A 14,486-nucleotide genomic window follows, 5' to 3' on the forward strand; every position below is an offset into this window, starting at 1 on the left:
CCACAACCTAGCAAGATCAGGTATTTTTGCATTTTGACTGCTTTTTGGAAAGGACTCCTTGATTTTTTAAATTGAAAAACTCAAGATGAACTCTCAGTGAATTACGGCAAGAAAATTGGCTTAAACCTCTTTATGAAGTGATTTAAAGTTAGACGAATGGAATGGAAATCTAGGAGTGAGCCTTGAAACTTCCTGTATATCAATAGGATATGCATAAAACCAAGCACATTACAACTAATGTTGAAATATGTGATCCAGACTTTGAAATACAGTCTGAATTTTTCCAAATAACCAAGTAGAAAGTGATTGCATCATCATAGAGTTGCTTATTATTAAGCTCGGCAACAGAAATAATTCATTGCGTTATAAACACTCTAAAGATGAGTCATTCTGTATTCTGGCATCTTCAACTGTATAGCTTTGGCTTGTTCCTTTTGTGGACACAGCAAGCTGAACCTGCTCTATTCACATATTAAAGCCTTTAAATGTATACCTGTGGAACATCTGGACAGATCTGATCATCTTACTGCCACCTACATACCTGTTACTGAGAGCAGCTCTTCATTATCCACGCCAGATGTTTAATGTCAGAAGGAAAAAAATAAAGTATATCTAATCTGATCAAATCTAAATCTTAGAAGCTGGCCTGTAACAGAGTTGTAGAACTTGTAACGTATATCACTACCCATACTGATGGAACAAAGTCTCCAAGCAATAAATCTCTGCACTTTCATAGGTAGTTCTTCTATGTTACAAGACCGATACAGCCTGTCATTGATGTGGACCCCCAAGAACTTGTAGCAATGCACCAGCTCTTTATCCACTCTATGAATGTTGATTTGGCGTAGAGTCTCTTTGGCATGTTGAAAGCCAATAACCAGATATTTAGTTTTGCTGATGTTGAGTTGCAGACATCTCTCAAAGATCTCCACCTGACTCCGATACTCTGTCTCATCCCCCTTATCGGTACATTCCATTAGTCCCAATCACCTGAGAAATGACGTAACCTAATGTTATATTTATAGTCTGACATATAAAGAGTGAAGAGAAAATAAGACAGAACTGTTCATTGAGTATGCAAACTAGACATTCAGAGGTATATCCAGTCACTGAACTTTCTAATGAGCTCATAATTATAATGTCTCATGTTAAATTAGCAGAAATCTATATCAGATATTCCCAAAATACACTAATGTTCATACTCTTTATGAAGTCGTTGTAATTTGGCCTTAACACTGTCTCACATTTTTTGCCTGTATGTTTGATTTATGATTTTATTTTATTTTTTTGTATATGAGTTTGTTTTAAATAAATAATTTTTATTACTATAAGTTTTTACCATTTTCTTGCTGACATCACTAGAGTTCCATTTTAGGATGGTTTCATTTTCACTATTACATTATTGATGTCAATGTCTTTTGTCTTGTTTTTGGCAGTGGCACTGCAAGTGACATCCATTTTCTTCGCTTCTTAGGGAGTCAAGGCTGGGGGGCTGTTAAAAAACACTTTATAATAGGGCTAGTTAAAGCAAATGGAGGCATTCCTTGTGTGATTTTGGGCTATTCAAGAAGTAAATTGCTGTTGTAGTTGTTGCCAATTGGTCTGTGGACTGACCTAGTTATCTTCAGAAGAACTTTCTTGATGATAAGCTCATTTGAAATGGCTCTATGACACCAACCATCAAGTGCCATGTCTGGCTATCTTGAAGATGATAAGAGCTTTTACTTCTTCAACACTACTTTCTGCTGCAATCCTGTATGGTTGTAGTGATTGGTCCATCTCTTTGAACATTTCTTTAAACTTGTAGTCTCTCTCACGTCAGATTGAACTCTTTCAATATATGAAACTCTTTTTCAGGTTCCCCTTATGTCCACCTCAAGAGCCAACATCTGGCAACAACAATCCCCTAATTCTATGTGGACACTAATGCACACTGCTTCTGTGTATTAATGTTCTATGTTTGTGTGCCTTAATACCATCTTCAATTCTTTGTTATGGATCATTGGCTAAAATCTAGTACTTTAAAATGTAAACCCATCAAGGTTTGAATGCTGTAATGCAGATTTTCTTTACCGGTGGCCTGGGTCAAGCACCTTGTAGGCAAAAGATTCAAATAGGGACAATATATACCACACAGACCTGAGAGAAGACACCAGGTGAGAAGCAGAGACTTTTAGGTTAAACCAACATGGTAACTCATAGAGAAGCAGTGCCAGAATTAGCTTGCAACACAGAACAAGACTGAGGAGCAGTGCAAGATTAAGAGTTCTGTTTGTGCTGTTTTTATAACAGAAATAGTACAGGCACTCAAATTAAGGAGTTGCTTCTCATTCCTGTTGAGGCCTACTAAGTCACAGTTTGAATCTGTGTGCCAACTCTTCTTTATACCTTAGAGCGTTACAGTATTTTTAACACATCCATCCATCCATTTTCTAACCCGCTGAATCCAAATAGGGTCACGGGGTCTGCTGGAAATCCCAGCCAACACAGGGCACAAGGCAGGAACCAATCCTGGGCAGGGTGCCAACCCACCGCAGGACACACACAAACACACCCACACACCAAGCACACACTTGTAGAATCGCCAATCCACCTAACCTGCATGTCTTTGGATTGTGGGAGGAAACCGGAGCGCCGGAGGAAACCCGCAGACACGGGAGAACATGCAAACTCCAAGTGGCCCGGGTCTCCTAACTGCAAGGCAGCAGCGCTACCACTGTGCCACCCTTCTTAAAACAGTTACCTGTAAAAATAATTGTAACCTCCATAGATGGTCCTCCATATCTTTGACATTGACAAAGAGATCCTCAGTCCAAAATACTTTGAGAACCTCTGTCCTAAAACATCCCTTAAGCACACTGAGAGACCTCCAGATCTCACAGCAGATGAAGTTCATTCACATTCTTCAATAACAGAACATAAGCCAAATATCAAAGGCTTTCTTTAGAATGTGTCCAAGAAGAATCTTTGCTCTCAGAAATAAACATGAATGCTCTTTTTAAATTTGTAAAAGATCAATTGCATGACTTTTTAGATTTTTGGAAAAATGCCAGGATAACTATTTATGTTTAAGAAAATTATGAACTAAAATGTTCTGGCTAGGAAAGTAAGACCTGTTTTCTGTGCACTGAGGACAAGCCAAATATGGACCCCATAGTATGTCAATGAACTGAAATATTTATGTGCTTTACGGTGGCAAAGGTAAACTCCAAATCTTATTAAAGCAAGAATGTGTTGGCATGGAATGAAGCAGAGACTGACAACAGATCTGGAGGAGATAAGGCAGTTGTAAGGATAGGTGAAGATATTCAAAACTGATTTGATAAAGTGATAGAAAACTACAGGAAATAATTGTCTTCTGTTTCACCTGGTTACCGAGACTAGCCATTGTTAATAATTTATATGGCCTCTATAATATTTGCACATGAGATAATTCTTATTTGTCTATTTTTATCTCATGCATTAATCAAACTAATATATGTCATATGCATAATTTATTAGTGTAAATACAATAATTAAAAAAATAAAGTAAGGGCTACATATTAATAAATGAAGACTTCTTGGTAAAATGTAGCCTTTTAAACTAAAGGAAAGGTTCACAACATTTGTATTGTATACATGTAACATGCTACAAACCTTTGGCAGCTACTATGACCACCACTGAGAGCTGAGAGCATTCCTGTTAACTCCTTTCATCTACATCATATGAAGAATGTGTGTTAAGAGACTCCTTTGGTATGAACATAGAATGCTTCCTCTGAGGGAGTCACTCTTTCATTCACTGCAGTCCCATTCAGTCTGCTGTCCCTCACCGGCAAGAAGGCTTTGCACAGGGCCTAATGATGATGTTTGGCACCTCTTTTGAACTTTCATTCCTCACACTTGTGAGAAGGAAATACTAGAAGTCCAAAAAAGTTCTTTCTTTATTTCTTGCCCTGCAAAAAGGACAGTTGTGTGGTGTTTCAAGTTTGAACCATAGATGGGCAAGGCTCGCACAGAGCCAGATTTCCTTAATCAACAGACTTTTCCCACTAGAGATGAGTAGATGACGAATTTCAGTTTACTAACTACAGGAAGACCCCACAGATCTCTACAAGAAGGAACTAAAAGAGATAGTAAGTAGCTTTCCTCTTGATATCAGGGATCATGTAAACAGTTTAATTTCTGAGAACCCCAAAATGGGTTACTTCTACATGCTTCCTAAAATCCACAAAGAAGGGAACCCAGGAAGACCTCTAAACTCAGGAGGTGGCTCCCTTACAGAAAATATTTCAGGTTGAGTGGAGCACATCCTTAAACCCTTCACCCGCAATACTGTACAACCTGCCACATCCAGGACACCACTAACTTCTTAAAAAAACAGTCTGGTACAGGCCCCTTACCTGAGGGAAATTTACTGGCCACAATGAATGTTTAGGCACTTTACACAAACATACCCCATGATGATGGCATATTGGCATATGAAATGTACCTCAAACAACGTGATTTACCCACATAGTCAGTAATAGAAATGATAAAATTCACAATGACACATAACTTAGTTTCATTTGGACAAGACTTCTACTTGCAATAAATAAGGGACTGCAATGGGCTGTTGGTTTGAACCTCACTATGTAAACCTATTTATGGCAAAATTGGAGGAAGATTTCATGTCATTGTGCATCTTAAAACCAATGTTGTATCTCCGTTACATGGATGACATCTTCATAAACTGGACTGCCAGTGAGAAGGACCTCCTCCATTTTCATAATGAATGTAATTCTTTTCCACCCCAACATTAAGCTGATGCTGAATTACTCAAAAACAGAAGTCAGTTTCCTTGACACCACCGTTCAAGTGAAAGACAACACCCTTGTAACTTCTGTTTTTCAAAAACCAACAGAAAGACGGACCTACAGTATAAATGTAAGACTTTCAAAATATTCTCATACCATGAATGAAGAAGACAAAGATGCAGAGGAGTGGCAGAAGAGGCGACATTGTCATTTCAGATCGTTGTCAGTCTGCCTCAGTCAGAGGCTATAAACACAGCCAGTGCAGTCAGGTGGACACGTAGACACTAAGGGGCGTGTCTATGCAAATCACCTGCCTCAGTTCAGTCAAGCTCCATTGCTCTACTGCTCCACTGTAACTTCTCTTTTCTGCCATTCAGGTTCATCTCAACAAGCAGTTTCTGCTCCTTCTCTTTCTGTTTGGTCAACACATCTTCTCCTCTGTTTACTGTTTGAATCAATCTTTTGTTATACACTGACTTTTCACATTTGTTTCTCCTTATCTATTATAAGTGGTACCAGAAATCATCCGATGATGACCTTCTCGCTCAACCGTGTCAATCACTTGAGATTCTAATGCACTGTAACCTTCCCTTCAGGTTTGTCCACAGCACACTGTCATGCTAAAGTTCATTTTACTATGGAACATGACTTCTTCTCTTTTAAAATGTTGCTTTTCTCAATCTTTTGTATTATGTATTTTTTACTAATATTTTAATTTATTAGTTATAGCAAAATACCCGCACTTTGCAGCCGAGAAGTGTGTTAAAGAAGTTATGAAAAACAAATGGAAACATTTAAAAAATAACGTAACATTTGCTTTCTACTCGTTTGCATAAGCACAGTCCTTCACCAACAATCATTTAATGTTAGCTCAGACGCTGCACTTAAAAGTTTCTGTTGCACTTTTGCTGAGTTTGTGCCAAACACTATTCTATCCTTGACAATCTCATTTTAGTTTGCATAAGTAGGCATGACAAACGCCAGCGGCAGCGTGTCTATAAACTTAATTTAAACTTACGGTTTACACCGTGCTTTGTTTCCGCAGTAGCTGCACTTATGAATATGCTTGTATGCGTCACTCGTTTCATATTCTTTTGCTGCCTTCTCAATTGTGTAATACGTTTTTTGTTCAGCGCTCTTTGGAGCTCTTCCTTGTTCTCTATATACTGCATTCACAGTCAGTTCACGTGAGCCGCTCTCTTGTGTGATTTTGCGATGTCCACGGCTTTATTTAATGTTAGCTAAGACCCGGCACTTAAAAGTTTCTCTCGCACTTTCGCTGAATTTGTGCCAAACACTAGACCATCTACCTTATATGTGGTGGCACTCAATTGGCGACCGAGCTGCAGGCTATGGCCGTATATATGGTCGAAAGTAGGTTCCAGTTATGACTGTTACGCATAGAATTTTGAAATGAAACCTGCCTAACTTTTGTAAGTAAGCTGTAAGGAATGAGTCTGCCAAATTTCAGCCTTCCACCTACATGGGAAGTTGGAGAATTAGTGATGAGTCAGTGAGTCAGTGAGTGAGTGAGTCAGTCAGTGAGGGCTTTGCCTTTTATTAGTATAGATTATTTATTTTATTTTTATTTTTTATCTTTATACTTTCTTGGTATGTTTATATAAGTATTTGAATTATTTCTTTATAATTAAAGCTATCGTAATCCTGTCTTAATACCTTGGGGCAAAGCTGTTTTCGTTAGTATGTCTGGGATGCCTTTTTTTATGGCTTGTTTAGTTTGCTTTAGTTCCCTGCTGTTCTCTCTCCAAGCAGTTCTGTTATAGGCACTGCTGCCCATAGCCAAACCAGGGCCCTGGGCAGAATCTTCTTGGCTCCACCGGCCCACCCACACTGCCGCTCTCTGAATCCATTACATGAATATTTAATTTGAACAACAAAATAAAAATAAATAAAAAATAAACATTTTGCATGTTCTCTCCATGTCTGCGTGGGTTCCCTCTGGGCGCTCTGGTTTCCTGCTAAAGTCCAAAAACATGCAGGTTAGGTGCATTGGCGATCCTAAATTGTCCCTAGTGTGTGCTTGGTGTGTGTGTGTCCTGCGGTGGGCTGGCGCCCTGCCTGGGGTTTGTTCCTGCCTTGCACCCTGTGCTGGCTGGGATTGGCTCCAGCCTATCCCTGTGACTCTGTGTTAGGATATAGCAGGTTGGACAATGACTGACTGACTGAATAAAGAAACAAAGAAAGCACACATCACAAACTTAACTTTAACTTTTAACATCAAATACGAATACTTTTCTCAGAATAATCAAAACTTGAAAGTGAATGTTTTGGGGTTTCCTCACACACACTCACAACAACACACGTCTACATTTTTTGAAGCCCAAAGTCATCTATTAGGTCATCATATGACAGCTTCTATTCAAGGTCTGCAGAGTTGATGCCGATGATTTCCAAGAAGCTTAAATGTTATTGTGCCCTGCATAGCCTTAAGTATGTCTTACTGAGCTGAAGTTTTCAAATTAACCAACTGTTGAGGTTCATCTGAACTAATTGTTCTTTTGGATGTCCAAGTTGTTGTGTGGTACTCTCCCACAATCCAGCCAATAACTAACTAGTAAGCCAGAGAACTTCTTGTGTGTTGGTGAAATTTACAAACATGTCCTCAATGCAATCACACTCAGAGTACTTCATATGTCAACTAACAATAGCAGCCTTTAAACAACGTGTGTAGGTCCTGAGGTTTATTTTCCTGTAATAAATAATTCTCATCCATGTGTCAGGTAGGTACTGTAAGATCAGATAATATCTCTTAAACACTCGATATCACACATAATGCTACTGCTAATCCAACGTTTCTCCAGTAAACTAATAGCTTTAATGTAGTAGTAACTGAGGTAATATTAGCTAGCTTACTGCAAGATGGACAAATGTAGGCTTCTAAAACATGTCTGCAAATGTAGCACAACTGCTTCTTCATGCTTTCGTTTTACCTTTTCCTTTTCTGTGCTCCTGACTGATACTGACATGAAACCTAAACATTAAAGCTTAACACTAGAATTACCAGAGTCTACGATAAAACTCATAGATCCGTCCCACCTTACGATTGCTTCAATTATAAAGAAATAATTTCAAATACTTATATAAATATAACAAGAAAATATAAAGAAAAAAATAAAAATAAAATAAATAATAACTAATAAGTAAATAAAAAATAAAAAAATAGTAAAAAATACATAAAAAAAATTGAGAAGTCATGTTCCATAGTCAAATGAACTTTAGCATGACAGTGTGCTGTGGACAAACCTGGAGGGAGGATTACAGTGCATTAGAATCTCAAGTGATTGACACGGATGAGCGAGAAGGCCAGCATCAGATGATTTCTGGTACCAAATATATTAGATAAGGAGAAACAAATCTGAAAAGTCATTGTATAACAAAAAATTGATTTGAACAATAAACAGAGGAGAAGATGTGTTGAGAAAATAGAAAGAGAAAGAGCAGAAACTGCTTGTTGAGATGAACGTGAATGACAGAAAAGAGAAGTTGCAGTGGAGCAGTGCTTCATTTTAGCAGATTTAACAGGGGGGCAGGAGTCAAGCTTTACCTTCTCCAAACTACATTTCACATTAAATGACTTCATCTGAATCTGATAATAAAGATGTAAATCAGAGTGGAACTGACATATCTGACGTTAGACTCCTTGAGACGTGAAGGCAGCAGTTAGGCACCCAAGTTTAAACATTGAGATACACCTCAAGGATGGGTTAACAGTGAAGTTTCTACACATTTTAAGTAAATGTCACAATTCACCAAGAAAACATAAAATTATAATGGAACACATATTTTATTTATCCAAACAGCATCACAATTACTCCAGCACAAATCATTTTTCACACTGTTAATGAACTGTAAAATCTAACAAACTCTTATTATATGTACAAGATGCAACTGACGCAATGGATGGAATTCAGTAAATCACTGAGCCAACTGCGCTTGAACTGGCTGCACGCAAACACACAGAGGCCAACGCTGATCCTTGCATGCTAGTCTAGTGCAGCGGCTGAATCCCAGGTACAGTGATGCTGCAGTGCTGCAGGGGGCAGCAGTGGTCATGAGCTGGCTGCTCAACGAATGTACAGCACGGACTCATCAGCTCCGGCGTGCTGGCACATTGCACTGGGAAACGATTACAGCCAGTTACAGCATTCAATGAATGTATATTGCTGAATATACTCGGCTCTGTTGTGCTGGCAAATTGCATTGGGAACCGACTATAGCCCATTCTGGCAGTTTAAGTGTTAAAAATATCTGTAGTGGCTAGTTAGTGAAGGCTTAATGAGACCAGAAATTCTGCAAATACTGAATATAGTGGGGCGATTGTGAATAACACACATGTGTAATGTTTCACAGAAGGTGAGGACGGTGCCTTAAAATGTATTGTATTGTGGTGGTTTGGGCCATCTCTAGGGGTGTGTGGGGCCCTAGGTGAGACCAGCATAAACCCTGGGAGAGGACAGCTGTGATAATAGGGAGTAGATGTTGCTGTGGGAAAAATAATTGGCAATTTTCACATTGGAGAGTATGGAGGAGAGTTTCATTTGGAGTTAGACAGATGAGACTGACGTAAGACTTGTATGGATGGAGTACACAGTGCTCTGAATAAAATGACAGATGAGAAAGGTGTAAGAGCAGGTGACTGGTGGGGAATGGGGGTGGAGGGGTTCTGAACAAATCCAAATCGTATTATTTAATATCATCTACTGTTGATTTCTGCTCTTTACTTGTAATATTTCTATATTGTATTGAGGATTACTTGTGCTCTGTTCTGTGTATTTTATTGTATTTACCCTTTTTTTTATGACACCCACTGCATGCTCAACCTACCTGGAAAGGGGTCTCTCTTTGAATTGACTTTCCCGAGGTTTCCTCCATTTTTTTCCCTACAAGGATTTTTATTTTTTTTTGTGTTTTTCCTTGTCTTCTTAGAGAGTCAAGGCAGGGGGGCTGTAAAAAGGCAGGGCCTGCTAATAAAGCCCATTACGTTACTTTTTGTGTGATTTTGGGCTGTACAAAAATAAATTGTATTATAATTTTGATAGTGGTGTGAAAAATAACAGTTGTGTGTATGCTTTATTAAAATATTTAATTAAAATTTTTCTGTGTGATTGAAAAGGGTTTGCAGATCTTTAAGGCTCTGAGGTGGTGGTCTCCATTTTTTTGTAGAAAACTGTATGATTTAATTAAAGAGATATCAAACTCCACAGACTAACAGGAAATGGTTATGCCGGAATTTTGGAATGGAGACCCCTTATAATAGATAAGCCTGAGAAGGACAAGAAGAATATTCTGCTCTTCCTGTAGGAAATGTGAGAAATTGGTTGGTGTTTTTCACATTAAAAGGGTTGTCCTCCTATATGGCAGAGACATGCAGATTAGGATGACTGGTTAGTCAAATTTGACCTCTCTATTGTGTGCCTCCCATTTAGAGACCTTTCCATGGCTCGTCTCTGTCTTTCCACATTTGATTAAACAACTTCAAATAATGAGTGAATGGTGGAAAAAAACTAATCAGAAAAGAGTTGTGTTGTGGAAAGCAATGAAATCTTATGCCAGAACTGTACTATTGGGGAATTCTGAGAGCATGCTGGCATGTAATGGTGCCTGTTTCTAAAACACCTTTTTGTGATTGCTTTTTTTTGGAAGTAATACATTTTCTACCCATTGACTGTGAATTGGTTTGCACCCTCGTAGGAGGACTGGCGCTGTTCCTGTCGCTGTTTTACCTGATCTTTCTCATTGGTGTTACTACAGCTGATCACCGCCTGCATAAGGACATTTTGGAGGAAGTCTTCTCATCTCCTGACACTGGTTACCTATTAAAGAGATGATCCATTTTAATAACCTACTTTAATTTACAGATGTATTGCTGGTATCTTCAAGACTTAATTACCATTTTTCATCTGTTAGTTCTTTATGCTCAGGGTCCTCGAACCTCCTGGTTGTTCCACAGACACAATGGGTTACTGAGCCTTTTATTCTATTGGGTCTCACCTGTGGAACAAACTCCATCTTTGAAGTGAAAGTACCTGGAAATGAAGCAACATGGACACAGAGAGATTTTGATTCTCACATTAACCAGTTTTTTTTTTAAATCACAACTTTTTTTTTGCATTTTATTAATTTTATTAAAATCAACATTCCATACAAGCAAGTCAAGTTTAGCAATAACAAATCAACCCCCACCTATGAGAAAGAGTGTTAAGCCAGCATAGTAAAACTTTAAACTAGTAAAAATAAGAAAACAGATAAGTTAACAAATTAATAAAAATAAAAACAATAAGAATAAGAGAATTAAAATACTTATTTTAAAATGTTATTGATTAGATCCTGCCAGGTCAAACTTAACAAAACTAAACTCAATTCTACCCGCACCCATGAGAAAGAAATGAAGGCCAACAGCCAGAGTAAACCTTTTGAGAGTAGTAAAGAGGGAAAGGAGTCCTTCTCCCCGATATAAATGCTTATTCTAAAATGTTAATAATTAGATCCTGCCAGGTTTTAAAACATTTTAAACAGGTCCGCTAAGTGAGAATTTGATTTTTTCCAGTTTCAAATAGTATATAACATCAGTTACACACTGGAGAGTTAGGATTCTTCCAGTTGAGCAAGATGAGTCTACGTGGTAGTAGTGTAGTAAAGGCAATTACAGTTTGTCTGTCCTTCTCCACTTTAAGCCCTTCTGGAAGAACACCAAACACAGCTGTTAATGGATTTGGAGGGATTGTGACACCAAGGCTGTCTGAAAGGCATTTAAAAATTTTGGTCCAGAATGATGTTAATTTGGTGCAGGCCCAAAACACGTGGACTAGTGAGGCTGGAACTTGATTGCAATGTTCACAGGTTGGATTTGGCCCAGATAACAATAGCATCGTACTTACAAAATGTAATCATAGGCAAGAAATTGTTACTTACAAAGAAATAATCAATTCTTTAGTGATGCACTGGTGAGTAGAAGTAATATGCTCTTGAGTTTGGGTTTTGAAATCTCCAGGGGTCTGATAAGTTCTGGTCAGTTACAAATTGTGTAATTGATTTTGTAGTGTTAGATGTCATTGCCCCTGCGGCAGCAAAAATTTCTAGGTCTGGATTTAAAACACAATTAAAGTCCCCAGCCATTATCATTTTATGAGTGTTCACATTAGGAATGGATGCAAATACATTTTGAATGAAGTACCTATGAAACACATGAGGGGTATACATATTTATCAAAATTTATTATTAATGACAATCACATATCTCCCTTCAGAATCAGATACTACATCTAAAACTACAGATGAGACTGTTTTATGTATAAGAATTCACACACCTCTAGTTTACTTTGTAAAGCTGAAATTGAATATTTGGCCAGTCTAGTCTTTGTGCAGCCGAATCTGATCCTTGCTTAATAAGTGAGTCTCCTGTAAAAATACTATTTTAGCATTAAAATCTGTTAGTGAGAGAAATTTTTCTTTCTCTTTAATTCATGATTCAGGCCTTTAACATTCCAGCTCATAAAGTTAACTGTTCGGTCATGGAGACATTGCTTCTGAACTTTTGCTGTCATTTTGTCGTGTTAACTTAAGATAAGACAACTTTGACCTTAATTTCCAATTTTCCCAGGAGTTAATGCCATGAAGCCTATTGTTACGCTGGCACTTATAATTATGAGGATTAAAAGGATAGATTAGAGATAGCTTGTTCTCTTTCTCTCCCCCTCTTATCCCCCCTATTGTCAAAAACAGATGTCCATAGTCACCGCACTCCTAGGGGTTACCTTGGGCTTTTCTTAGAAAAGCTACTCTGGACTTTCTTTGCTTTGGGCCACTAGGAGGCAGCATTGTAAACCATTTAAGTACAAACTGGGACTAGATGGCAGACCAGTAGAAGGAATTATCAAACTGAGAATTATTTGACAGAGCCCAGAAGCTGTAATATTAGAGTAATGGTGGCTAGAAGTAGGAAACAAAATGAAAGGAAAGTGAAAAGTGCAATGACGTTGAAAACATTGGCAGAGTCTAAGAAAGGGTAAGTAGTTCAGCAGCTGGAACACACGTTTAAAAAAGTAAGATTCTTTAGGCTGCTAGGTGAAAACTAATTAATGGTGGAGATGTGTACTCTCTCATATTGTTTCCTGCCATGTGCAGAAGAGTAAGCAGCAAATATAATTAAGTCAAAAATCCCAATCCATCTGTTTTCTGATCTGCTTATTAAGCTCATGGTTTCAATTTGGAAAGAATCAATATGTCAATTATTTCAGAATTGGTTCAGGATAGAACAGCAGCTGCTCCAATGTACTCCATTATATTGTCACTATATATTTTGAATCAGCACTGATGAGCATTGCCAGGTCTTTGCCAGATGTAGTGCTTGGAGTTCTGCACAAACTGTTTCATTTTTGTCTCATCAGACCAGAAAATGTTTTTCCCTTATGCTCTTAGAATAGAAGAGGTGTTGTCAGATGCGTTTTGCTCAAGAATATCTTCTGTCCAGCCTCTCTGCTATAAATGCTTGATTGATGGACTGCTGCTGAGATGGTCATCCTTCCTACAGTTTCTCCCATCTCAGCAGAGGACTTTTGAAGCACTGTTAGAGTCATCATTGGGCTCTTGGTCACCTCCCTAACCAAGTCTCTTCCCTTCTTAGGTACTCAGTTTGGTCTCAGTTCATTGTCGAGCACACCCTCACTTCATTTCCTTTGTTTCTTCCCCATTCAGGATTTGCATACTGACACCTCTCCTCAAAGCTGCTTGAGACATAAAGAGTGAAGTCACTGAGATCAAGTCAGTTAAGCCTGTCTCTAAGACACAGTGGAGATGGATTTCTCACTTCTGTCTTTGGTGACTTTCTTTGTGTTGTTTGAAGGTGAGGTCTAGAAATAAATAAATTATCACAACTGTTATGTGAATTCTACTGAGTAAAACTGTGATTGTATTTATATCTTAAAAAAATAAATTAATTGTACTTTATATTCTCTTTTATTCTCTTCTATCCAGGGTCCTGTGGAGATATCATCATGACTCAGTCTCCCTCAAGTCTCTCTGCACGACCAGGAGAAACTGTCAGCATAAACTGTAAAGCCAGCAGCTCCATTTCCGATATAATCTTTAACTACCTGGCCTGGTATCAGCAGAGAGCAGGAGAAGCTCCAAAACTCCTGATTTCCTTAGCAAGCACTCTGCAGTCTGGGATCTCAAGTCGTTTCAGTGGCAGTGGCTCAGGACTTGATTATACGCTGACCATCAGTAACGTGCAGCCTAAAGATGCAGGACATTACTACTGTCAGCAGGGTTACAGCTCTCCTCTCACACAGTGATACAGAGCCGTACAAAAACTCCCTCGACTTGTCTGTGCAGCTGCTGTTCTTAATGTTGCTGATGATAAGAGAGAAGTCACGGAGTTGGCACACAAGAGAGAAAGAAAGAGAAAAAGAGAACAGAAAGAGAGTCTTCTCATCACAACATGTTACAGAAAAGGCAACACGTGAGAAAATGACCCAATTCAGAAAACCTTTGGAGTTAAGAAGAACTAAATACATTTTAAAAAATATCTACCTATCTATCTATCTATCTATCTATCTATCTATCTATCTATCTATCTATCTATCTATCTATCTATATGCATACAATATTATCCGACTGAGAGACAGAAAAGTCTGAATTATCATAAGGTGCCCTTATTTGGGGTATTCATAAGAAGTGTAATAATTTACTT

The 14,486-nt window shown here is 38.3% G+C and overlaps 1 gene segment (V, D, J or C); it reads left to right on the top strand.

The window, feature by feature from the left end:
* Positions 1 to 13,580: 13,580 nt before the first annotated feature.
* LOC120528838 lies at positions 13,581 to 14,088 on the top strand. The segment is given in 2 exon segments: positions 13,581 to 13,637; positions 13,769 to 14,088. Coding segments are annotated over 2 exon segments (369 nt in total).
* The last annotated feature ends 398 nt before the right edge of the window (positions 14,089 to 14,486 follow it).

The sequence above is a fragment of the Polypterus senegalus genome, chromosome 4 (assembly GCF_016835505.1).
Source record: "Polypterus senegalus isolate Bchr_013 chromosome 4, ASM1683550v1, whole genome shotgun sequence".
Classification (NCBI taxonomy): domain Eukaryota; kingdom Metazoa; phylum Chordata; class Cladistia; order Polypteriformes; family Polypteridae; genus Polypterus; species Polypterus senegalus.